General features: G+C 41.5%; 1 protein-coding gene across 2 annotated transcripts; it reads left to right on the top strand.

Annotated features, from left to right (window-relative positions):
• Positions 1-262: 262 nt before the first annotated feature.
• Positions 263-26,800, top strand: LOC111166693 (interferon-gamma-inducible GTPase 10-like). Of its 2 annotated transcripts, XM_089905178.1 has the most exons (3): positions 12,223-13,706; positions 15,257-15,356; positions 15,645-26,800. In XM_089905178.1, exon 3 carries the CDS (start codon positions 15,665-15,667, stop codon positions 16,907-16,909), a length of 1,245 nt encoding a protein of 414 aa, XP_089761304.1. In that variant the 5' UTR covers positions 12,223-13,706; positions 15,257-15,356; positions 15,645-15,664; the 3' UTR covers positions 16,910-26,800. The 2 variants fall into 2 exon arrangements, with proteins under 2 accessions (XP_022414357.1, XP_089761304.1); XM_022558649.3 differs by lacking the exons at positions 12,223-13,706; positions 15,257-15,356 and adding an exon at positions 263-484.
• Positions 26,801-27,448: the final 648 nt, after the last annotated feature.

Below are 27,448 nucleotides of genomic sequence, written 5' to 3'. Positions count from 1 at the left end.
CCCTGGGTGTCTTGGCTAGGTGACCTCCCAGGGGTCCTCGGAGACCGGCCTTTCCTGACCCCTAGTACCTCTCTGCTGTCTCCTTACTCACTGATCCTCTGGAAGTCACACTCTTGTATTTTCTTTGCTGGAAAATGTGGTACTGTAGAGAAAGACATAAACACGATTTCCCTGGTTTCATTTTCATTTCTGGAAATGTTAGTTTCAACTATCAATCTTTTCCTCCTAAGGGAGGGGCTCAAGTCAGAGGCTATTGTACTCCCTGCTGCCTCCCATCCTGGGCCTCATTTCCCAGGCAGGACCGAAGTTTGCCAGTCCTTGCTCTCTACTGTGTCTGCCTTTATCTGGGCGAGGACAGTTCTCTGGATTGTTCCTGTGCTGGGGGCTGCGGGGAGCACTTCAGCAGACTCTGCATTTTCTACTGTTTTAGTGGAAACATTCGGGTCGGAGCTCTGACCAGAAATGTCTTTTCTCTCTTGAACTGGTGAGTAAGCAAACTCTTTGTACTTGCAGGGATGGGATGCTTGTTTTTCGTTTGGAGACCTGAGGGGCAGGGCTGGCTGGTGGAGAGCTGTGGTCTGGTGCAGAAGGCCTGGTCATATTTCTCAGGTGGTTAAGGGAGTGAGGGAGGGCCGAGAACTGCCCAGGGCTAGGGCAATAGTGGTGAGAATGGGAGGAGTGACTGGATTCTGGATACATTTGTTAGGTTGCAGGATTGGGGATGTGAAGTGTGAGAGAAAGAAGATTATGTGGACAGCCCCATGTGCAAATGAGGGGTGGCATTGATATTACCTGAAAGGGATAAGACAAGGGAAGAGAGGGATGGGGGCTTGAGACAGGTTTGGCCTTGTTCCGTTACTAAAGATCACCCTAGACATACAAGCGGGAGATGTTGTATGAACAATGGGATATTTGGGTCTGAGGTCAGAGGAGAGGCCTGCGGTAGAGGTATAAATTTGGGAGTTGCCAGCACATAGGTGGTGCTGGACAACATGGGACAGGTTAAGGAACTTAAAGGTGCAGCAGGGCTGGGACTGAGTCTGTCATAGGGGAGGAAATAATTTTCCTCTACCCTTGTAGGTTCTTATGGCTGGTTTCAGAATTAAAATGACATGAGGCAGATTAATAGAAGAAAAACACAAATTTAACTTTGTATGTGCAGGGGTTCCATACTGTGAGGCACACCTGCGTTCAGGCAATTAAGGCTTACATGCTATTCAGATTTCGGCAGCAGGCGTAGGAGTCTGGGACTTCGAAGAGGGAAGTCAATTTACAGGACGATGGAAAAATAAATGTTCGGTAAACAAATGTTTGCCATGCCTTGCAGAAACAATGGGAAACAGAGAGGACTTTGATCAAACAGGCCTTGGCGAAGTTTCCCCAAGTCTACCACACTAGCTCATAGTCTTAGTAGAAATCTCTGGTGATAGCTCTTCTTCCTGAAATAGGCCCTTTATCTAAGTTCTTTTAGGCAGTTAAGGGGAAGGTAAAAGCTCTTTCTTAAAGATAATCATCCTAAAATAATCCTATGCCAACGAGACACATTTTGGGACAGGAAATTTCGCTCCCCTATGCTGTGGGCACCCCAATTTCAGATCACACTGTGTGGGGGGGACGTGCACACAAAGCAAGGAGTGGTCGGCCACACCCACTTCCTGCTTTAGTTTAACAAAATGGTGTTGGGGAGGAGAAATTTTTCCTCTACCCTTCTGGGTTTTTGTGGCTGGTCTAAGAATTAAATTGACATGAGACAGATTAACAGGAGAAAAAAACAAATTTAATTACTATACCTATGAAAGAGGGCTCCAGAAGATTATGGGGCGCAGAGGCAGTCAGGCAATCAAGGCTATGTATTCGTTCTGAGCAAAGGAGTTGAGGCTAAGGGTGTAGGGCTTCAAAGGTGAGGCAGATAGGACACAGGGTAATGGGAAGAGGAAATGCTTGGTAAACAAGTATGTGACCCGCCATGTAGAGACAATGGGACACAGAGAGGAACGTGAACGTATAAACCTTGGTAAATTTCCCAGTCTACATGCCTAGCTCATATTCTTTTTAGTTACTTCTGGTGACAGCTCCCTTCTTGGAACAAGCCCCCCCAATCTAAATGCTTTTAAGCAGTTAAGGGGAAGGTAAAAAGGAAAACTTCCTGAGTCTTCTGTTTCTTAAAAATAACCAACCTAAAATCATCCTCATATTAGAGAAGCATTTTGTGGTGGCAATTTTATCCCCTATGCTGGTCATTCATCTGATTTTTCTTTCACCTTTGAAACAAAATGTCTTCTCATTGCTCTAGTGCCCTTCGTTTTTATGACTTAAAGGTCACATTTCAAGTACATTCAAAATACCCTCTCTCCAGGCTGAGGTCCTCGATGCTACGTGTAACATCAGAATGGGACTCATTCCTTCTTTCTCCCTATTGGCTCATACATGGCAATAATTGCTGCTCCATTTCAAGGTGAACCACCACATAGATATTTCAAATCAGGTGGCCACAAACTAGTTAGACCGCTGTCAAAGCTCTCACCTGAATAGCAGGTACAAAAGGGTTGGGGTGAGGGAATTTGTGAAGGGATATTTTGAGGGAGATGTTAGGGTGTGGGATCCCCAGGGCAAAGATGGAGGGTGATGCCTGCTCCTCACTTCAAACTCAGAATGAGGGTTTTAGCAGGAGCTTTGGGAGAACAGCTAGAGGACAGGGAACTGGGTCTTTCCCAAGCCTGAGATATCTAAACGTGAAAGTCAGGTTAGTAAGATGTGGCAGGCAAGCCCAAGAGGGAGCTGGGCAGAGAGTGTGTTGGGGTGAAGGGGGTGATGTGTGGTCCATACATCTGATCCAGGCCACGTGCAGGAGAGAGCTTGTGTGGGGTCACCTCAGGGCATTTCTCAGAGGGCTACCTGCAGGAGGGACCAGTCTGGAGTGTGGAGTTGATGAGAGAAGTGTGGGATGTGCATGCAAACCTAGGAGTCATCAGTGAGTATGTGGTCTTGTATCGTTGGGGCTGGAGGAGATGTGGGGGAACTGAGTAGACGGAACAAGGAGATTCCCTAAGGCTACACATCTCACCTCTCTTTAGGGTTCCCAAGGGGAGACAGTGTTTGTAAAGGGCTTCACCCTTGGATTGGGTGGTTTCACTTCTAGGGAAATGACAGGAGTGCCCATTTTCAAATTATCTTGCCTTTTGTGACTCTAAAGCCCACCTTAAACATCTCTCTCCTCTTTCCCCTAGTTCATTTCTCTTCCCATCACAGACTACCGCAGTCTTTTCAATTTAATATGTGTCAGGATATTCATCTTGAACATATTTATTAATGTATATATATACCCATGAAAGCTATATAGTAATGCTTTATGTTTATCCCTTTAATTGTCCACAAAAAGTATTGAGCTTAAAGTCTGTTTTATAATAAAAATACCTATTTGGTCTTTGTCCACAATTCCTGGAAGGAGCTCCTAAATATGTTGAAATTTCCTCAGTGATAGGAATGTCTTTTGTAAGATAATGAGATTATTGGGGCAGGGAGCCTACAGAGCATCAGGATGGGGGCTGGGGGCCAGAAAGATCGAGCCAGAATTAAAGGGTTGGCAGTTTCAGTTCCTTCCTACCCTTCCTCCCTCCAAACTTCAGGGAGTGGAGGAGGGCTGGAGATTGAGTTCAATCTTCAGTGGTCAATGACTTATTCAACCGTGCCTATGCAACAAAACATTAAAACCCCTCACAAGGTCAGTCTCTTACTTCCTAAACTCAATATTATTTGGGGCATCTCTCTATGTTGATGTGCATAGATCTACTTTATATTTTCTGACACACCAGTCAGTCAAATGTATATCCCATTATTTATGAATTATAAAAAGGACACAGTATTACGTAGGGTACAGACAACGCTGTTGTAAAAGAGGGACTCAAACACGGAGACGGAGAACCAGGGAAGGCTTTCCTTCCCTCTGAGGGCAGTGCAGAGGTTAGCAGACTGCACAGCCGGGTGCTGGTTTCGTCTTGGTCTGGTAGAGCTCAGGCCCTTCCCATCTTCACAATCCACCATCTCCACGCCCTTGTTCCCATCTGTGTGTTTGTCTCTAGGGGAAAAATCTAATCTTCTCTGATGATCACATCAAGCTTGGCCCACATTTCACTTGGTTCTCTCACTCCTCTGTCCCTCCCCTGGAAAGCAATCTCTATGAAATCAATGATTTCCATTCCTGAAGCTCCAGGGCTGGGACAGTGCCTGGCACAGAGCAGACACTCAATAAGAATTTGATTAGAGAATAAAGGAAAGAATAAAGAATGATTGTGCTTAGAGAATAAAGGGAGGATTTGCTTCTAGAATAAAGAGGTAAAGGAAGGAATTATTGGACAGTTCACGTGCTGTTTTCATTTCCCCTGTGATTGCTTTGGGCTTATTGAGACCCCTTTTGTAAGGAAGTGATAGTTTCTGAAGATATGAACTCAATATTACTGGTACTATATTTTCACAAGTCCCAAAGCCTTCACATCAGAGGGGAGGCTAGGCTAGGTTTTAGGCAGTGGAGTAAGATGGAATACAATTATCCTTAAGCACAGTTACTCTCTGCTTAAACAAGTTGAGGCCACACAGAGTCTCAAGTTAATACCTGTGGTTTGCAGTCAGTTTGAATGTGAGCCATGGATACAGGACTTTTCAGTAAGCTCAGAGCCGTTCATAGCACTAATGTCACCTTTGCCACCACTTAAGAGCTAAGCATCCATTCAATTTCTCTTGAAATAGTAGGATTGGTCACGTCTAAGAGTTTGGTTATAAAATAGCATGGAGATACATCAATTTAAAGTAAATTTTACAACAAGCAGACAGAAAGTGACATGTGGAGAAATCCCTAATTTCACAGGACTGCTCCATGATTGCTTCTAGGTGAAGGTTTGGGCAATTGTCCACTCTTTCCCAACTGCTCCTAATGCTGGCTTTACATTCTCCCTCAGCCACCAGTCTTATGAATGAGTCCAGGAGTAAAAGATGCATTTTGCATAGGAACCAAATATACTCAACACACAGGTACAGACACAGGCACATACCTGAAAAAGAGATTTTACCACAGAATTTGCCATCTCTTCACTTTATTCAATTCCAGTGGGTAACTTAAAAAATAAAAAACAACCCTTGTTGTAACCCACAAAATAGATTTCACAACTTCAGACAAGCAGAATGAAAACCACTCATTAGTGGATTTCCCATGCTGGTTTCTATATAGCTCCCAACATGCCCAATTATCCCAAGTCCCAACCAAAGGGACCCATGGAGAAGTGTGGCCCACCTTGCACCAGATGTGGAATCTGAGGTATCGAGGACTTCTGTGAGCCCAGAATCCAATGTACATCAAGCCCCAAGTTTGTTCCCCATTTGGTCATTATCATGAAAGGCTGACAGAAAATCAACATGCTCGTTTATTCCGGGAAAGTATGATAAGCCTCAACATCATCAAAGGGCCTAGTACTGAACAGGACACATCTGGGGAGACGGTGTTTGAAAAGCTCCCACCTCACTAACGTCATCTGTAAAGGGAAGAGTTGGAACCCTGCAATAGAGATAGTTTCTCCAATGCTAATACACAATTAAACTGAGGGGGACTGAAACGTCCCATTAGACGTCTCATCCTTGAAAGCCCACCTAAGGTCCCTATTCCATGGGAGGTCTACCCTGGGGAACTTGTGAACTCACAATTCCAGATGCCCCAGAAATGGCCAGTGGCTCCTTCTCCAGCTTAGACGCTAAGAGCGTATGAGTGGCACGTCCTGCCCTCCTTCTACACGTGTGGTCTCCATCAGAAGACCCCGAATGCCAGGAACGTGGAGATGAGAGGCACACTGCCTCCACACTGGAGGGCTGGATGGGTTTGAAGCAGCGAAGTATTTGTGTGCTGATGTGGTCCCTGAAGAATGTCAGAGAGGGGTCCTGCTATGAAAACTCACTGAAATGAGTAAGCCTGATGCCAAGTTCTCCTGTCCTGGTGTGGGCTCCACCTTTCATGTCCTTACAGTAGCACAGTTATCAAACAAGTTCCACCTTAGGAGCCCTCTCCCTTACACACTCCATGGAAGCAGAGGGTGACGGTGATCAGACAGATGTCAGTGGTCCTCCTGGCATGTCACCCCTCCCTGGGGAACAGTCCTCTCCTCAAACAGAGGCAATTCCTTCTGGGACCATCGAAGCTCAGGTTGCTCCAGAAGGAAGAAACAGAATTGTGGAGGGTTGGGGTTGTCCTAGGGAGAGCTGAGGGAAAGGAGGGAAGAGGAGCTGGCAAGGACATTTGGTTGTCCTGCAGCTTTCTCCTTCAGCGGCCCTTCGGGGACACTGGAGCTCTCCGCTGGGTTGTTTCTAGATCCGAATGCTGGCAGGGCCCCAGCTCCAGGGGGACTTAGGCAGCGGAAGTTTCAGTTCTATTCCTGGAAATGACTCTAGGTGTCCAGGAAAGGAGCGCCAGTTTCCTTTCTGCATTCCGTAGTGGAGGGGGCACTGGCCTGAGCCAGACTCTAAGGCGTCAGTGTCAAGTCAGTGCACAGAGGCCAAGCACAGAGCTGGGGTGTCCTGGGTCCAGCCCTGCTGCTTCCTTCCAGAGCCATGTCCTTGGATGTTGGTCCTCAGCTCAGTCCTATGTCCACATTCAGCTTCACCGTCACTCAGACCCTGCCCCTTCCTGAGGTTCAAGACACTGTCTGTAGAGATGCTCCCTGGTGTTGCCCAGCTCACTCAGCACTTGGGTTCACTTGCTATCACCAGCTTTGCTCAGAGTGCCTATTCTCCGTCCACCACTGCCGACTCCAAGCTCTGACCCCTACCTGCTGTCAATGCACCTGCTGGGGGGGCCTGAGACCCAGCAATGCTCACCACTGGCCAGGTGACCCTGGGCATCTGCCTAACATCCTAGTGATTGTCATGTGCTCGCTCTCAGATCAGAAGGAAAAGCTCCCCAAGTCTTCTGTGGGCAGGAGAGAGGCCCCAGACAGAGGACTGTGTGAGTGTAACAGAGTTAGAAATTTTTCAAGGCTTACAATGCTTCCAAGGTTTGGGCAGAGATTGCAAACGTCAATAAGATAGGAAATTCTTATGCATCTAAGAGATTGTGAATTCAGTTTAGCCACCATTGATTCCTTCCCTGGGTCAGAAAAAGACAGTTGAAAGGTTGAGGAAAGGGAGAGGCAAAGATCACTTTAGTGAATTTGTTGCAAGGGGTGTGGCCAACAGGAGGGCTGGATGTTCTTTTCTGGGTAAGATGATATCAGGAGGTAAGAGGCTGGGGCTACCCACCTTGCCCAACTCTAAGGAGGAGGTAGCAGGCCTGCAGGTCTGGGCTGTGCCTGTCCCTGAGATCCCAATGGGGATGTCAGTGTGAGCCACCCATGGCCCCACCTACGTGAGAGACAGTCACCACACTAGGGGCTTCAGCGGGATTGCACCTGTCCCACCTGAGTGTGTCTTTCCTACCCTTTATTGTTCCCATCCTTGTAACAGGGTCAGTAGGAAGAAGAAAGAGGGAGAAGCTGACTCTTTTCCTGTCCCTGATGCAGCTGTCTCACTTGGTGGAGGGACTGAGCCAGGGCAGGGGAGATTTCAACTCTGTAAGGGTCTGCAGATTGTTTATGAGACCAATTGGACTTTTGCTTACCTGAGTGGGACCAGGAGACAGGATATTTCCTGAGACATTCCTCCCCTTCTCCAACCACGAAATGTGTGCTTTGCCTCTGTGCATTTCAGAGACCTTATTGATATCCAGGAATAACTTCCCTGTCCTGAAGGTGTGATGCCCTAAGGAGACCGAGATATTAGAGGCCTAGTCTTGTCAGTCATCCACAGAACAGGGCCAAATTGCAACTGAAAAGCTTAGTAAATATTTGCAAGGTAATGCAAGGTAATGGAAGGACCACACCCATTTTCAACTTTAGCAACACTTTTATAGTTAAGCCACTTGCAGAGGATTTTTCTGGAGGAACTCAACCTGAACCCTGCTGGCCCACACCCCAGCCTGAGGGCTTTAGGCAAAGCATTTAAGGCCTGTCCTCCTTCCCTTTTCTCCTGTTCCCTGTTTTGCTTTGCTAGTATTCCCAGGCCTAGTCTGGTCTCAGATACAGGCCTGACACAGCCTCTTGTTCAGCTCTCCAGCCTGCCCAGTTCCTGGTGGTGAAGTGATGACCATGCAAACATCACATGGGTTGAGGGCCTGCCAGAAGATGGAGAAACATGAGAGGAGGTGGCTCAACCAAGAAAGAGGCTGAATTTGGCTGCCTGTCTGGACCTTGTGAATTCCTTTGAGCCCAGGTTCAAACGATTTCAGGCATCTAATAGACAGATTAGCCTGAAAGCAGAACCCAAACCTAGAAAAGGTTTTCAAAGTGTGGACCTAAAGTGCAATCAGCAACCTTTATATGTCTCTTGCGGACTCTGCCCAGATCCTACTTTGGGTTCCTACTCCGTGCAGGGAGAAGGCACCTTGCCAGAGACTCACAGACCTCTGATGGGACCTGTTAGGAGTTTCTCCTGCAAAGGCAGAAGCCGTGCTTGAGTCCAAGAAAAAATTCCATTTGGTAGGTACACAGTAGTGACCGTGACATGCTGTGTCACCTCTTGTCCTGAGGAAGGTTCATGTGATCTCAGTGGACTTAGGGCTAGAAAGTCTGACAATGGACCATGAGGTGTACATTGAGGGGCATCACTGAGCAATGGCCGCTCCAGGCCAGAGCCTATGAAATGGGGCACCAGACTCAGAGTGACCCTCACAATCAGGACCAGCCCAGCCCTGGGGAACTCTGAGTGATGTTTTTAATTAATACTGAGGTCTTTTATTTTATTTTATTTATTTTTTGGCTACGTCGGGTCTTAGTTGTGGCACGTGGTATCTTTGCTGAGGCATGCGAGATCTTTAACTGTGGTGCACAGTCTCTTCGTTGTGGCGCGCGAACTTCTCTCTAGTTGTGGCGCGCAGGTTTTCTCTTTTCTATTTGTGGCGCACAGGCTCCAGGGTGCGTGGGCTCTGTAGTTGTGGCATGCAGGCTCTTTAGTTGGGGTGCACGAGCTCAGCAGTTGTGGCACACAGGCTTAGTTGCCCCACGGCATGTGGTATCTTAGTTCCCTGACCAGGGATCGAACCTGTGTCGCCTGCATTGGAAGGTGGATTCTTTACCATTGGACCCAGGGAAGTCCCAAAACTGAAGTTTGTTTTGTTTTGTTTTGTTTTTTCTTTTTTTTTAAAATTTATTTTTGCTATGTTGGGTCTTCGTTTCTGTGCGAGGGCTTTCTCTAGTTGTGGCAAGCGGGGGCCACTCTTCATCGCAGTGCGCGGGCCTCTCACTATCGCGGCCTCTCTTGTTGCGGAGCACAGGCTCCAGAGGCACTGGCTCAGTAGTTGTGGCTCACGGGCCTAGTTGCTCCATGGCATGTGGGATCCTTCCAGACCAGGGCTTGAACCTGTGTCCCCTGCATTAGCAAGCAGATTCTCAACCACTGCGCCACCAGGGAAACCCCTAAAACTGAAGCTTTTAATTGGGTGTCTGTATGTGTTCATCTACATCTACAGCTAGCTGTCAAATTCATTTGTGATCTTTCACCTTTGCCTTGCAGTTCTTTCTGCCTGGAATGACCACCTCTCTTGTCCCCACCTCCTCCCTCAATGATTTCTCTATCTTTCTTCCATCATAGCATTGATTGTCTCTATGTGTCAGACAGAGTATTTCTCTGATGCTCCCAAACTATGGAAGTAGGGAGAGATTCATGACTGACTGCAGAGAAAAGAATATATGCAGCACCAATTTGAAAGAACTGAGATATTTTTCTTTTTAAAGTCCTTTGTTTACTTATATACTATGATGATCACCTACACACTGAACAACCATCCCAAGAAATAGAACATCTTCAATAACTATACTTACCTATGTGTTCCTATTCACTCCATACTCTGTCACCAGCCCTTGTTCAGCAACGTCATGAAGTATGTATTTACGATTCCTTTCTGTCATTTGTTGTGTTATCACTTACATACGCATGCCTAAGCCATATTTTTTTGTGTTTTCTTGAAGATTTATTTAAAGAGTATTCTTTTCTCCTACTATTTTTTCCTATCATTTCTACTAAATTCTATTTATTTTAAACTCAGTGTTGTGTTACTAAGATTTATTTACCTATGTATAACAATGGTTCAGTGTTGTAGAGCTCAATTTATTTATCCATTCTCTGCCAATGGCTATCCTCTCCTTTCTCACAATAATGAAGACTGCTGTTAGGAACACATTTTACATGTCCCCTGTACATTTTTGCACAGTGACTCCTAGGTACCATGTTAGTAGTGGAAATGCTGGGTCCTAAGGTGCATGAATGTACAATTTAATAAAATTAATCCATATTTTTTTCATAGTGATTGTATTGATTTTACATTCCCAGCAGCTATATTTCAGAGATTCTACTGATTCACATTCTCCCTAGTACTCAACATCGTCCAACTTTAAAATTTTTCCAATTGAATTGACGTACAATTTTGCATTTGCCTCATTACTAAGGAGGATGCTAAACTTTCTGTGTGCTTATTGACCACACCTGTTTTTTGTTTTCCTGAGAAAGATCTGTTCATTCCCCCACCATGCCCTGCACTTCCATACTGGATTGTTTTGCTTCTTAGTGATCTCTAGCATTTTAAAAATACCTTCTTAGTATTGATTTTTAGTTTACGACATTTGTGCCAATATCTTCTCCACATGTCTGGAGAATTTTTACTGCCCTGAAGCGTTTATTTTCATAAACAGAAACTCTTCATTTTAATGTACTCTGAGGCACCCCATTTGTCAATCTTATTTATACAGTTATCTTCTGGGTATCTTGTTTAAAAATTTTTTTCTGTACCCTAAGATCTGCTATATTTTCTAATAGAGTTTTCTATTTGAAGTTTAGATCTTTACTCTTCCTCTAGAGTTGATTATCAAAAGTGATATAGGTAGGGAATCAGTAACATTCTCCAAATGCAAAACCAGTTTGTACAGCTCCATTTACTTGATAGAGCCTTCTTTACTCACTGACATTCCATGTACTGGGTTGGCCAAAAAGTGCCTTCAGTTTTTAAGTAAAAATAAAAGACACACTTTTCATTTTCACCAAGAACTTTATTGAACAACACAGTCACCCTTTTGTTCCACTACCTTCTGCCATTTTTCAGGAAACTTCATAATTCCATCTGCCCAAAAGTTTGTCATCTTTTTGAGCAAAGAACTGCTCCAGGTGTCTTTTACAGTCTTTCAGGGAATTGAAAATTTTTCCATTAAAAGAATTTTGTAAAGACCTAAATAATGGAAACCTGAAGGTGCAACGTCTGGTGAATGCGGCAGATGAATCAGAACTCCCCAGCTGAGCTGTAACAGTTTTTGCCTGGTCATCAAAGAAACATGTGGTCTTGCATTATCCTGATGGAAGAGTATGCATTTCCTGTTGACTAATTCTGGACGCTTTTCGTCGAGTGCTGCTTTCATTTGGTCTAACTGGGAGCAGTACTTGTTGGAATTAATCGTTTGGTTTTCCAAAAGGAGCTCATAATAGAAGACTCCCTTCCAATCCCACCACATACACAACATCACCTTCTTTGGATGAAGACCAGACTTTGGTGCAGTTGGTTGTGGTTCATTTCACTTGCCCCACGATCTCTTCCATTCCACATTATTGTACAGTATCCACTTTTCATCGCCCATCACAATTTATTTATTTATTTTTAAATCACAATTTACTTTAAAAAAGATACGTTTAAGTAGAGAATTACATGCGGAAATATGGTCAGGAAGGTTTATTTTAGCCTAAGTTATGTAAGGATCCTAAACATCAAAGCGCTTAACATAACCAAGCTGGTGCAAATGATTTTCAACACTTGATTTGGATATTTTGAGTATGTCGGCTATCTCCCACATGGTATAACATTGGTTGTTCTCACTTAATGTCTCGATTTGATCACTATCAACTTCAACTGGTCTATCCAACCGTGGAGCATTGTCCAGCGAGGAATCTCCAGCACGAAACTTCGCAAACCACTTTTGACATGTTCAATCAGTCACAGCACCTTCTCCATACACTGTACAAATCTTTTTTGTTGTTGTTGTTGCGTTTCAGTTTCATTTTTACCCTTCTTGAAATAATAAAGGATAATATGCCAAAAATGTTGCTTTTTTCTTCCATCTTCAATATTAAAATCGCTACACAAAAATTCATCAATTTTGATGTCATTTTTAATTTTTATTTATTTTTTTGCGTTACGCGGGCCTCTCACTGTTGTGGCTTCTCCCGTTGCGGGGCACAGGCTCCGGACGTGCAGGCTCAGCGGCCATGGCTCACGGGCCCAGCCTTTCTGCGGCATGTGGGATCTTCCCGGACGAGGGAACGAACCTGCGTCCCCTGCATCGGCAGGCAGACTCTCAACCACTGCGCCACCAGGGAAGCCCTGATGTCATTTTTTAAATGCACACTGATATGACAGCTGTCACATACACTCTAGGAAAATTTTTTCAAATGAAGTTAAAGACAACTAAGTGCTACTAGAGCCATTTTATGGAAAAAAACCGAACGAACATTTTGGCCAACCCATATGTCTCCCTTTCAACATAATTCCACACATGCCTGAGTCCAAGACCGGGATTTTGGTATTGTGTTCTGTGGGTCGGTTGGTTTATCCCTATGCCAGCCAGCACCCAAGTACAGCATTAAATATACTTTGTTTATTTTTATAATGTATAAAATATACATGAGAATATACCATGCAGGGTATGGCAGGTCCTCCCATTTCCTCCTTGAAATGTGGGTTCTCAAATATCAATCAGATTTTCCAGAGGGAGAGGCTCAGGGTAGAAGGTATTGTACTTCCTGACGCCTCCCCCTCTGGGCCTCATTACTCAGGCAGCAGAGAGGCTTGCTAACGTTTGTTCTCTACAGTGAGCACAGGAGCGCACTGTGTCTGCACTTCCTGGTGAGAACAGTTCTGGGGAATGGCCCTGCGCAGTCTCAGCATTCATTTGGATCTGATCTCTGTCATAGGAAGTCTGTTTTCTCTCTGGAAAACATGCTCTATACCTGCAGTGGCCAAGGCCAGCTTTGTGCTTGGAGGGCTGAGGACAGGGCTGGCTGGTGGAGAGCTGGAATTCCATCCAGCAGTTCAGGCCAACCTCTCTGAAGAACAGACAACCCCTGTGTCTGAAGATGCCTTTCCTTTCTTTCTTTCTTTCTTTCTTTCCTTCCTTCCTTCCTTCCTTCCTTCCTTCCTTCCTTCCTTCCTTCCTTCCTTCCTTTCTTCCTTTCTTCCTTTCTTCCTTTCTTCCTTTCTTCCTTTCTTCCTTTCTTTCTTTCTTTCTTTCCTTTCTTTCTTTCTTTCTTTCTTTCTTTCTTTCTTTCTTTCTTTCTTTCTTTCTTTCTTTCTTTCTTTCCTTTCCTCTGAGAAAGTTGTAAGAAAATTTGGGGCAACAGAATGTTTACTGGTTTCTCCAGTAGTAAACTATGTAATGTTTAACGCACACTCAGGGTTTTCTGATTCTAGCCTTTCATTACCATAGAGATATTTAAATCTCTTTGAGTTCTGGTAATTAATAGCAATGCAAAATAATTAGTTTCTTCGCCATTTCCTTACCCTGTGCAGGCTATGACCAAATACCACAGACTGGGTGCATTATGAAGAAAAATCTATTTCTCATACTTCTGGAGGATCAGAGACCAAGATCAAGGCACATGTAGGTTAGGTGTCTGATGAGAACACACTTCCTAGTGAATGTCTTTTCTGTTTAAGCTCATATGTCAGAAGGGTTAAACTAGCTCTTTGGGGTCTCTTTTATGAGGGCACTAATCCATTCATGATGGCTCTGCCCTCATGACCTAGGCACATTCGAAGGGTCCATTTACTAATAAAATCACTTTGAGCATTACATTTTATCTATGGATTTATGGGGACACATTTAGTCCATACCCATATAGAAATACAATCTGTCTGTTGAGGTTCAATAGTCTTCCCAACTTCTTCTTAGAAGACAGCACTCTTGTCTCACTTTGACATTCATTTCAATATTCCTGAGCTATAAGTGTGTCTCTTCTTTGGTATTCTCCTTTCAACTAGCATTAACATCTGCTTATTTCCTTCATTAGTGATCAGTTAAATAAAATTCTTAACATGTATTCATTTAATATTTTTTGATAGTCATGATTTTACTTTTTTTAAAAAATTGTCTTTGCACAATATGTGGAATGGGGGTGGAGGGCGTTCAGCACACCCCTGCGGGCCTCTCACTGCCGTTGCCTCTCCCGTTGCGGAGCACAGGCTCCGGACGCGCAGGCTCAGCAGGCATGGCTCACGGGCCCAGCCGCTCCGCGGCATGTGGGATCTTCCCCGACCGGGGCACGAACCCGCGTCCCCTGCATCGGCAGGCGGACTCTCAACCACTGCGCCACCAGGGAAGCCCTAAATATTTTTTAAATCACAGTTTCTTGGTATAACTTTCCTCACTCATAGTGAATGATAGGAGGTGTCATCAATATCATATTAAAAATTTCTTTAAATTGCCTTGCTTTAATCAGATGCCCATGTTTCAAAACTGTGCTGGATTGGATAGGGAAAATTAGAGCTCTTATTTACTTCCTCTGCAACTTCCTGTCACATGTTTTAACTTCCAACCAAACTGGTCCATAAAGTGAGGTAAATAGACATTAAGCTGCCATGGGGTAACTATTACCACAATGACTATGTTCTTGGTTGTCCACATTATGGAACATACATCCTGGCAGGCAGCCACCTGGTGGGCTTGTCTCTGTCTCCTGCCTCTCCCACAAGGCAAGTCCTGTCCTGATTTGCTGCAGGTTATTGGAAGTGAGGGTCTTTCTGGAAGTCGTCTGTGCTCAATAATGTGTTGGCCTAAGTGATTCTTCCTGCAGAATGGAAAGGTGCTGGGCTCTGTATTCAGGTTTCAGGAAAATACAGACAGTCTATATTAGTTTCCCATTGCTCTGTAACAAATTACTACAAACTTAGTGGCTTAAGACAATATACATTCATTCTTTTATAGTTTTGGAGGTGAGCAGTCAAAATGAATCTTAAGGGGCTACAATTAAAGTGTCAGTAGGACCGGTTCCTTCTGGAGGCTCCAGGAGGTACTCCATTTTCTTGTCTTTTCCAGGCTCGAGACACTGCCTGGCATTCATTGGCTCATTGCCCTCCCTCCATCTTCACCACAACCTTTGTTCCTATTATCTCATCTTCTTTTCTGCATTTGGCCATGCCTCACTCTTACAGGGATGCCTGTGATTATATTTAACCCATGTGGACAAACCAAGATAATCTTTCCATCTGAAGATCATTAACTTAATCACATCTGCAAAGTGCTTCTCGCTATGTAAGTAACATATTCACAGGTTCTGGGAATGTGGACATCTTAGGGGCCATCTTTCTGTCTCTACATTGTCCTGACTCCTGGGACATATAAATCATCAGCTTAGAAAACAGGTAGTCTTTTCTGTAGCAATGGAAACAAAAGTCATCAGGAAAAATAAATGAACTGTAGTAACATGAGTAAGTGTGAGAGATGGGACCGATCTGTTGAGACCACTGTGTTTCCTCAGCTGAACCTGCCTGTTCTGCTGCTTCATTCACCTTACCTCCTTATTGCCTTCCTTTTCCACAGATCATCCAGGGTTAACTGGCATGGATTGGTTCACCTCCTATTTCCTGTCAGGAAAGAATTTTGAGCAACTGGCCCAAAAATGTGTCCCTCACTACTCCACATTGATCAGCAAGGCAGTGGGGATCCTCTCTCAGGAAAGTGTTGAACGTATTCAAAGAGTCTTTCAGGAGGGGAAGCTAAAAGAGGTGGTTGAAGAGATTCAGGAAGCACTTCAGAAATCTGAGAACGCTCCCTTGGATGTGGCTCTGATCGGGCAATCTGGTTCTGGGAAGTCCAGTTTCATCAATGCCCTGCTAGGTCTTGGTCATGAAGAGGAGGGGTCTGCTCACGTTGGAGTTGTGCCAACCACCATGAAGAAAACCCCCTATCAACATCCGAAATATCCCAGTGTGACCTTCTGGGACCTGCCTGGAACTGGGACTCCCAATTCCCTTCCAGATCCTTATCTAGAAATTGTGGGAGATGATGACTATGACTTTTTCATCATTATTTCTTCTTCACGGTTCAGCTCAAATGATGCTCTCCTGGCCCAGAAAATCAAGGAGAAGGGGAAGAATTTCTACTTTGTTAGAACAATGGTGGATGTTGAATTGCACAGTGAAGAGAAAAGCAAACCCATATCCTTCAAAAAGGAGAGAGTCCTTCAGCAGATCCGAGATGACTACCTGGCTATTCTCAGCAACATCGGAGTATCTAATCCATGTGTCTTCCTGGTCTCCAACTTTCACCCGGATAAGTTTGATTTCCCAAGACTGCAGGAGACATTGTTGCAGGATCTCCCTGCTCATAAGCGCTACACCTTTGTGCTCCAGTTGTCCAGTTTGTCTGATGCTTTCATTGAGGTGAAGAGAGTTATCCTCAAAGAGAAGATCTGGCTGAATGCCCTGAAATCAGCCGCTTTGGCCATCATCCCTTTCATGGCCTTCTTCAGTGGCTTTGATTTGCCTAAACAGGAGAAGTGCTTGAACCTTTATCGAAGCTATTTTGGTTTGGATGAGCAGTCAGTCAAAGAGATTGCCCAGAAACTGGGCACATCTGTGCAAGAGATCAAGAGCTCCACAAAGTCCTTGGATTTCTGGTTATTTGTGAAGAATGACAGTATAGCAGCAAAGGCCATGAAATGTGCTGAATCCTTTTGCTCAGTGAACGGAGGACTCCGATCTTCTATCTTTCAATTTTTGAAAGTATATTTTTTACGTTTGAAATTCATCAATACGGTGGTTGATGATGTTAAAATGCTGTTGCATAAGACTTTAGAGAGCTGAAGTCTAAGAGAATGAGGCAGAGATGGGTAGAGTTGCCTAACCGAATAACAAAAGGGCCTCAGGTCTTGTGTTCTCTGGGTGGGAGCAGGATCCTCTTCTACCCACCACCAAGGCCAACACTACCCTAAAGTAAAAAGATTGTCTCACTGTTGGAAAAAGACCATTGCTCCACATTGATGCTATACTGCTAAGTAAAGGGGATTTGGCCATAACCTCTCTTCTGTACTCTCTAAGCTATTTTGCTCTAATCATGACAGATATGCACCATATAACTTTCATTAATCTCCTGGTGTTATAAGGCATTTTTCATTTGCAAGTTTTACTCTGATAATAAACATTTGGTAATAATTAAGATAACTGTTATCTATTGGCTTTTTATGAATTATTATCCCCAGTCATCATTTCAATACCATCCTCACCAAAATAAGGGAAAATACACAACTATGGGAATATGGCCAAGTGAACAGTTGATGATGTGTGTGGGGAACCACAGCAGGTAGAAGAAGACAGGATTAGAGAAATGGTTTAGAATGTAATATTTCTAGATACTGTTAGAGATTAAAGGGAGGGAAACCAAGGCAGCGTTTATATCTCTAGGACTTTTTCAACACTGGATAAATGAGAGAATAGAGCGTTTTTTTCTCTCACCCAAAACTTTACATCAAACTTCTGAAGCAGAAGCACACAACAACAGTACCTGTCTTGAGTTTTGGGGATTCTCACTTCTGCTGTAACTGTAGTTGTACATGCGACTTTCTTCTCTTCTTCCCTATATCACTGGTATAGGGTGGATGCTGTGTGGTCTAAGAGATATACATGGCTGAGGCCTTCCCTTAGATCCCCACACTCTGGAGGCTCTCTCAGTGGGTGGAAGGCACTGAGATGTGAAGTAGGGCATGAGGGGCCCACAATCACCCTGCTCCTCTCTGTTCCCCCACTGCTCAGCAGAGGACTCCTGTAGGGCAGAAGCAGTCAGTGGGGGATGAAGCAGATCACTATGTGTGCTGCCTCATATTCAACAGATATGTGAAATGATAAAAGGGAAGGAGCTCTTGACTTTCTGTTATGGACAGATTGCATTAAAAAATTTTTGTTCATTAGATGTGACCAACACGGGGACTCACACGACCTTCCCCTTCTCCAGAAATTATGACTTTCCACATTCCCCAGGCTTTTTCACTTCATTTCAGTGGCCTTCCATCAAGATAGCAAAGGACAAATCAAATGGGTCTTGTGTGGGTCCCAGTGGAAACACCCTTGCTACAAAACGAGAGTTATCAAATATTTACATCTGTAGGGTTTTTTTTTCAAATTTCCCTTATTTCCAAATAAGACAGGCAGGGTTAATGAGTCTCTCTCTAGGAAGAAAGAACTCAGAGGAGGAAAATAGAGAATCTGTTCTGGTGCCTTGCTTTCATCATCCAGAGTGAACAGGAGGGTTCATGTACCTAGGAGAACATTCAGGAAGTGCCTGAATGATTCCCATCGCAGGGAAAAGAGTGGGGAAATGGGAGGAGGCTGTGAAGACGAAGAGAGGTCTCAGGGTCTGGTAGGAGGGGACAGAACTGTGCGGTGTCTCTAAACTGAGACTTTTGAGTCTAGGACATCAATATGTGTGAGCATCAGGCTCTTATAAGGGCAGTTTCTGAAGTCCAGCCAGACTCTGTCAGCAGAAGCTTCAGAAGTTCCTGTGGGTGGTGCTGTAATGGTTGACCGCCACGTTAGGCATTGGGTGAGCATCTCTCATTCAGCAGCCTGCAGCCCATAACCTGAAACACCAACTCACTGTGCCATCCACTTCCTTGGTCCACCATGTGTCTTACCTTGAGAGCACAAGACTCCTTTTCATGACCACTAGAGGGTTGGTGTTACTGAGAAAGGGAAGCCCCTCTTTTCCCCTCATCCCAGCCTCTCAGGGATGGTGGTTGAAGGCATTTTCCTGTCTTCTTACCGCTGGATTAGTGGTAAAACATTTCCTAACCTGTCTTCTCTCCCAAATCAGTGTCTAGTAGATACAAATTGGTTCTCTGCACTGGGGCACTTTTGAAAAGTGTGTTGTGAATGGTACAGTTTCCTGGATACCTGACACTTGAGCAGAGACAAAAAAATGTGCATATATGTTGGAAGAGTGCCCCCAGTAAAGGGAACAGCAAATGTAAGTTTGTGAAAATGGGAGGTACTTGCCATGTCCACTGAGTAGGTAGTAAGCCCCGGTGGTAGAGTAGTGACCAATGGGAGAGTGGTAGGATATGAAGGCTTAGGAGTAATCAGGTAACAGGAATGTAGGATGATGTTGGGCATGGTCTTTTCTTCAGAATTTATTCTAAGTATGATAGAAACATTGAAGGTGTTAGGCGTGACTTAATTTAGGCTTGGCAAATCGATTACAGTGGAGGCTGAAAGGATAGGTCTAAAGCACCTGAAGGTGATTATTCATTCCTTCTTGTTAGAGATGATGGTGGCTTGGACAACAGTGAGAGAGACAGAGAGTGTGAGAAGAAACTGGGTTCAGGATGTATTTTGAAGATAGACGTGCCAGGTTTGCTGACTAACTAGATGAGGATGTTAGAGGGAAACTGTAAGAATCACCTGACGATCCCTTCTGAGCAACTAAGTAAGGGGGGGTGCCATTCAAAGAGATGGGGAAGTCTCTGGGAGAGTAGACCTGGGGGTAGGGGTGGGGCTGGGGAATTAAGAGTCAAGATCTAAGAAAAGGACTGTTCGACTTGAGGTGTCTGTTGGAGCTCTGAGTGGAGGTGCCATGTGGACAGGTGGAGGTTTGAGTCTGAGGGTCAGCGGAGATCATGGTTGTGCTGCTTTCTATCTGTCTAACCTTTGGCAAATCACTGAGAAGCACTTCCCTTTACCCTCAAAATGGGGATCAACTTACCCACTCAAGGACCTTTTGGGGAATCCAAGTCCTGGGATAATTTAATATTTACATGAAAGGAGTATGGTGCAGTGAAAATGCTCCATGGTGTGGAGAATTTATTAGGAGGTAAGCCACAGGTAAATTAACTTGGGAGAGAAAAATTTATCATTATAAACCTGTCTCCAGGGAACAAATGAGGAGGGGACTGCAGGCAAACTGGTGAGGTAATCACCATACTTCCCCCTGAATCTGGGGCTCCATTAGGTTCCCTCGACTTCTCCCTTTTATTGACTACTTTTTTTTCCTGTCAATGAGTTAATTTGTTCATTTTTTCCCATATTGGTATTCACTTGTTGCAGCAACATTTGTTGAAAAGGCATTCGTTTTTCCATTGAATGTTGTCTTAGCAACTTGTTAAAAAATTATGTGATTATTTTTGGGTTAACTTCTGTCCTCACTATTCTATTCCATTGTTCTGTAGGTCTATCCTTTCTTCAATGCCTCAGTGTCCTCATTATGGACATTTTCTAGCAAGTTTGGAATAAGATAAGTTTACAGTGTGAGTCTTCAAACTTTATTCTTCTTTTTCAAATTGTTTAGTCTATTCTGTTCCTTTTGTCTTTCCTGTATAAATGTAGAATTAGCTTGTCAATATCTATGAAAAAAGCTTGCTGGGATTTTGCTCGGGATATTTTTCAATTTATAGATCAAGCTGAGGAAAACTGACACCAGCACACTATTGAGGCCGTCAATCCATGAACACAATATGTCTCTACGTGTATTTGAATCTTCCTTTATTTCTTTCATCTGTGTTGTGTAGTTTTCAGTGTATATCTCCTGCATATATTTTGTTGTTTATATCTAAGTATTTTATTTATTTAGTGCTATTATAAATGATATTTTTTAAAAAAACAAATTTCAATTGTTCTTTGCTGGAATATAGGAGTACTTTTGTATTCTGATCTTGTATTTTGCGACATCTCCACTCATTTATTAGTTCTAGGAGTTTTTTGTGCATTTGTTGGGATTTTTTAATGCAGAATATTACACCCTGTGAACAGAGACATTCCTATTTTTTACTTTTCAACAAGTATATCTTTATTTTTCTTGTCTTGTTGCACTAGCTAGGACTTCAATATTATGTATCATAGGGTGGTGAGAGAGGGTATTTTTGTCTCGTTCCTTACCTTAGGGAAAAGCATTCAGTCTTTCATTATTAAGAATGATGCTAGCTGTGGTGGGGGGGGTTGTTTTTTTAATATAACTTGTTTTTATTAGGCTAAGAAAATTCTCTTCTTAGTTTCTGTAAGTTTTTATCATGAATAAATGGTAAATACTATTGAAAGATTTTTATGCACCTATTGAGATGATCATATGGTTTTCTTATTTATTATGCTAATCTAGTGAAATTATGATTGATTTTTCCATTGTTCAAACAGGTTTGCTTTCCTGAAGTGAATCTCACTTGGTTGTGATGTATTATTCTTTCCATATACTGCTGTAATTGTTTATGTAACCTTGTATTCATTATTTTTGCAGATATATGCATAGATAGATAGATAGATAGATAGATAGATAGATAGATAGATAAATTACTTCTTGATGGTTTTCTGTTGTAATTGTGTTACTCTTCTTTGTCAGGCTTTGGTATTGGAGTGCACTGGCCTCATGAAATGAATTGGAAAGTCTGCCTTACTTTTCTGGAAGAGCTTTGTAAAATTAGAAGGATTTCTTCCTTACATGTTTGGTAGGATTCACCAGTGAAGCAATCTGGGCCTGGCATTTTGTTTCTATTCTATGGTGAATTTTAATAATTTCAATTTCTTTAATAGATGCAGAATTCTTACATCCTCTATTTTTCTTGTGAGTTTTGGTAGTTTATGTCTCTCAAGAAATTAGTCCATTTCACCTAAGTTATTGAATTTATGAGGGTACAGTTCTTAGTATTCTCTTATCACCCTTTTAATGTCCATGGGATCAGTACTGATGTCCCTTGTTTCATTCATTATTGGTAATTTTTGTCTTCTATCTTTGTTTTTGGCTAGTGTGAATAGAGGTTTATCAATTTTGTTCATCTTTCCGGAAGAAACAAGTAAAAGAGTTGAAAATGGTTGTGTCTGGGTGTTGAAATCTATTGTGAGGCAGGGAATATTCTATCTGGTCATAAGTCTTTTATTTTTTTTTAATTTTTACTTATTTATTATTTTTTTTTTTTGCGGTACGCGGGCCTCTCACTGTTGTGGCCTCTCCCACTGCGGAGCACAGGCTCCGGACGCGCAGGCTCAGCGGCCATGGCTCACAGGCCCAGCCACTCCGCGGCATGTGGGATCTTCCCGGACCGGGGCATGAACCCGCGTCCCCTGCATCTGCAGGCGGACTCTCTACCACTGCGCCACCAGGGAAGTCCCTGGTCATAAGTCTTTTAGAACCTTTTGACTTTTAAAGTTACTCTTCTCTCTCTTATTCTTATATCCTTAGGTGTACAATGTATTGATCTGATATATTTATTTTGCAGTGTGATTGCCATAGTAGTGTTAATTAACACCTCATCACATCACACAATTATCATTTCTTCTAGTAGTAGAAAAATTAAGATCTAATCTCTCAGCAGTGTAATGTTTATAATACAGCTCTGTGTTTATAATCACTGTACTGTGTATTGTATCTCCAACTTATTTATTTACTAGTTGTAAATATTATGTACCTTTAAACATCATATCTTCCATTCCTCAACCCCTGGTAACCACAATTTCACTTTCTGTTTTTTTTGACTTTGGTGTTTTTAGAATTAAGATACATGATATATCATACAGTATTTGTCTTTCTCTGTCTCTTTTTCACTTACACTCGTGTCCTCAAGGTTCATCCATGTTGTTGCAAATAGTGGAATTTCCTTTTTCCTCATGGTTGAAGTGGATTCCACTGTACCTACATACCACATCTTCCTCATTCATCTGTTAATGAACACTTCTTCAGTTGTTTCAGTATGTTGGCTATTGTGAATAGTGAAGCAATAAACACAGGAGTCCATATATTTCTTCAATAACCTGTTTCATTTCTTTTAAATATATACCCGGCAGTATGATTGCCAGATTATATGGTAGTTCTGTTTTTAATATTTTCAGGAACCTCTACTGTTTTCTATAGTTGGCGACACCAGTTTACATTCTCACTAATGATGCACGAGTGTTCCCTTTTCTCCACATCCTCGCCAACACTTTTTATTTGTTGTCTCTTTGATAATAGCCATTCTGAAAGATGTAAGGTGATATCTCATTGTACTTTTGGCTTGCATTTCCTGATGATTAGTGAAGTGGAGCATCTTTTTCGTTGTCTCTTGGCCATTTGTATGTCTTCTTTGGAAAAATGTTTATTTAGGTCCTCTGCTCATTTTCAAATTCAGGTTTTTTTAATGTTGAGTTTTATGAGTTCTTTGTATATTTTTGATATTAACCCCTTATCATATATATAATTTGCAAATAACTTCTCCCATTCAGTAGACTGACTTTTTTGTTGATATTTCCTTCACTGTACAAAGCTTTTTAGTTTGATGCTGTCCTAAATGTTTATTCTACTTTTTTCCCCTTGCCTGAGAGGAGAGATGGAAAAAGAATATTGCTAAAAGTGATGTCAACCAGCTTACTATTTATGCTTTCTTCTAGGAGTTTTATGACTGCAGTTCTTATATTTATGTAATTAATTCATTTTAAGTTTATTTTTGTATACACTGTAAGAAAATGATCTAGTTTCATTCTTTTGCATGTAGCTCTCAAGTTTTCCCAACACCATTTTTGAAGAGGTTCTCTTATCCGTATTGTATATTCTTGCCTTCTTTGTCATAGATTAATTGACTGTAGGAGCGTGGGTTTATTTCTGGGGATCTGTATTCTGTTCCATTGATGTATGTGTCTGTTTCTGAGCCACTACCAGACTGCTTTGATTACTATTGCTTTGTAGTCTAGTTTGAAATTAAGGAGTGTAATACCTGCAGCTTGGTTCTTCTTTCTCAAGATTGCTTTGGGTATTCAGGGTCTTTTTTTTCTCCATACAAATTTTAGAATTATTTTTTCTAGTTCTGTGAAAAATGTCACTGGGTATTTGATAGGGATTGCATTGAATCTGTAGGTTGCTTTAGGTAGTATGGATATTTTAACAATATTTATTCTTCCAATCCCTGATCATAACTTTCCACTTATTTGTGTTGTCTTCAACTTTTTTCATCCAAGTCTTCTAGCTTTCAGAGGACATGTCTTTCACCTCCTTGGTTAGATTTATTCCTAGGTATTTCATTTTTTTAATGAACATATAAATGGGTTTTCTTCATTTCTCTTTCTGATAGATTGTTGTTATTGTACAGAAATGCAACCTTTTTCTGTATGTTAATTTTGTATTCTTTAATTTTACTGAATTCATTTATTAGTTCTAATAGATTTTTTTGTAGAGTCTTTATATATATATATATATATATATATATATATATACATATATAAATCATGTTATCGGCCAATAGTGATAGTTTTGTTTCTTCCTTTTCAATTTAAATTCCTTCTATTTGCTTTTACCTTCTGATTGCTATGGCTGTGGCATAGAATACTATTTTGAATAAAAGTGTTGAGAGTAGGCATTCTTGTCTTATTCCTGATTATAGAGGGAAAGCTTTCCTCTTTTCATCATTGAGTATTATGTTGGCTATGGGTTTGTCATATATGGCTTTTATTATGTTGAGGTTCCCTCTGTATTCACTTTGTGGCAAGTTTTTATTGTAAATACATATGAATTTTCTCAAATGCTTTTTCTGCATCTATTGAGATTATTGTGATGATTTTTAACCTTTGTTTTGTTAATGTGGTATACCACATTGATTGATTTGTAGATATTGAACCATCCTTGCATCCCTGGAATTAATCCCACTCGATCATTCTGTATTATCTTATAATGTGTTTTTGTTTTGTTTGATAATATTTGTTGAGGATTTTTGCATTTATGTTCATCAGGGATATTGGCCTGTGATATCTTTTTTTGTGGTGTTTCTGTCTGGATTTGGTATCAGGGTGATGTTGACCCTGTAGAATGAGTTTGTAAGCATTCCTTCCTCTTTAATTTTTTGAAATGGTTTGAGAAGGACTGGTATTAACTTTTCTTTAAATGTTTGGTAGAATACCCTTGTGAAGCTGTTTGGTCCTGGACATTTGTTTCTGGGAGTTTTTGGATCACTGATTTAATTTCATTACTAATAATTGGTCTATTCATGTTTTCATTTCTTTCCTGATTCAGTCTTGGAAGATGGCATGTTTCTAAAAAGTTACCCTTTTCTTCTAGTTTGTGTAATTTGTTGGCATATAATTGTTTGTAGTAGACTTTTATGATTGTAAGTATTTCTATGGTAAGTTTGTAACTTCTTTTTTATTTATTTTGCCCCTCTCTTTTCCTGATGAGTCTGTATAAAGTCTAATCAATTTTGTTTATCTTTTCAAAGAACTAGTTCTTAGTTTCATTGATCTTCCTATATTTTGGTCTCTATTTCTTTTCTTTTTTTAATTGGAGTATAGTTGCTTTTCAATATTGTGTTAGCTTCTGCTGTACAAAGAAATTGAATCAGCTATATGTATACATATATCCCCTTTTATTTCTGCTCTGATCTTCATTATTTCCTTCTTTCTACTAACTTTGGGCTTTGCTTGTTTTCCTTTACCTAGTTTGTTTAGGTGGAAAGTTGGATTGTTTATTTGAGACTTTTCTTGTTTCCTAAGATAGGCCTGTATTGCTATGAACTTCCCTCCTAAAACTGCTTTTGCTGCATTCCACAGATTTTAGAAAGCTGTGTTTCATTTTTATTTGTCGCAAGGTATTTTTGGATATCCTCTTTGATTTCTTCATCGACCTATTTGTTGTTTAATAGCATGTTGTTTAGGATCCATGTGTTTATGTTTTTTCCAGATTTCTTTTTGTAATTGATTTCTAGTTTCATACTGTTGTGGTCAGAAAAGATGCTTAATATGATTTCAATTTTATTAAATTTATTGAGACTTGTTTTGTGACCTAAAATGTGATCTATCCTGGGGAATGGTCCTTCTGTACTTGAAAAGATTGTGTATTCTGCAGTTTTTGGATGGAATGTTCTGTATATATCTCTAAAGAAATCTGGTCTATTTTGTGTTTTAAGGCCTTTGTTTCCTTATTGATATTTTGTCTGGATGATCAGTCCATTGATACAAATGTGGTGTTAAAGTCCACTGCTATCATTGTATTACTGTCAATTTTTGCCTTTATGCCTGCTAATATTTTCTTTCTATATTTAATGCTCCTATGATCAGTGAATATATTTTTACAAAGTTTATATCCACTTCTTGGATTGACCCTTTTATCATTATTTACTGCCCTCTTTTTCTTTTGCTACATTCATAGTTTTAATATCTATTTTGTCTGATATGACTTTTGCTATGCCAGCTTTCTTTTAACTTCCATTTAATTGGAATATCTTTTGGCATCTCTCACTTTGTCTGTGTGTGTTTAAGATCTGACATGAGTCTTGTAGTAGCATATAGATGGGTCTTGTTTGTTTATCCATTCATCCACCATGTTTTTGATTGGAACATTTAGTCCATTTATATTTACTTTTTTTTTTTAGGCCATACCATGTGGCTTGTGAGATCTTAGTTCCTTGACCAGGGATTGAACTCTGGTCCTCAGCAGTGAGAGCATGGAGTCCTAACCATTGGACAAACAGGGAATTCCTTAGTCCATTTATATTTAAAGTGATTATTGATAGATATGAACTTATTGCTATTAAAAAAAGCTTTGTGATTTTTTTGGTAATTTTCCTCTTCTTTTAGTGTTTTCCCTTGTGGTTTGGTAAATTTTTTTTTTTTTTTAGTGTTATAGTTTGATTGTTTCTCTTTATTTTTTGTGTCTCTATTGTAGGTCTTTGGTTTGTGGTTACTGTGAGGTTCATACATATCAATCTCTCTCTCTCTCTCTCTCTCTATATATATATATATATATATACACACACACACACACATACATATACAGTTATATATACCTATATATATATATAAATATAGTTATAGTTACATATATTAGTTTACCTTAGTAGATAGTTACTTGAGTTCAAAGACATTCTAAAAACAGTACATTTTTACTCCCTTTTCCCACGTTTTTTATGTAATAGATGTTATATTTTACATCTTTTTACTTAATGTAGTTATAGTTTCTTTTACACTTTTTTTTTTTTTTTGCGGTACTCAGGCGTCTCACTGTTGTGGCCTCTCCCGTTGCGGGGCACAGGCTCCGGATGAGCAGGCTCAGCAGCCATGGCTCACGGGCCTAGCCACTCCGTGGCATGTGGGATCTTCCCAGACCGGGGCACAAACCCATGTCCCCTGCATTGGCAGGCGGACTCCCAACCACTGCGCCACCAGGGAATCCCCTTTTACACTTTTGTCTTTAAACTTTTGCACTAGCATTTTAAGTGCCTGATCCACTGACTTTATTATATATTTTCCTTTACCAGTGAGATTTTTTCTTTTGTTTATTTTCATATATCTATTTATTGTCTTTTCTTCCCCACTTAAAGAAGATACTTAAAATTTCTTTTTTTTTTTTTTTTGTGGTACACGGACCTCTCACTGTTGTGGCCTCTCCCGTTGCAGAGCACAGGCTCCAGA

This window comes from Delphinapterus leucas, unplaced genomic scaffold (genome assembly GCF_059928025.1).
Source record: "Delphinapterus leucas isolate spDelLeu-1000000601 "Yukka" unplaced genomic scaffold, BTC_Dleu_Yukka2 spDelLeu_asBTCV2_sq25, whole genome shotgun sequence".
NCBI classification, from domain to species: Eukaryota; Metazoa; Chordata; class Mammalia; order Artiodactyla; family Monodontidae; genus Delphinapterus; species Delphinapterus leucas.
This window is presented reverse-complemented; position numbering and strand designations above follow the sequence as displayed.

Bases quoted from the DNA above. Each gene is read 5' to 3' on its own strand.
- LOC111166693 (XM_022558649.3), top strand. From the start codon at position 15,665: ATGGATTGGTTCACCTCCTATTTCCTGTCAGGAAAGAATTTTGAGCAA.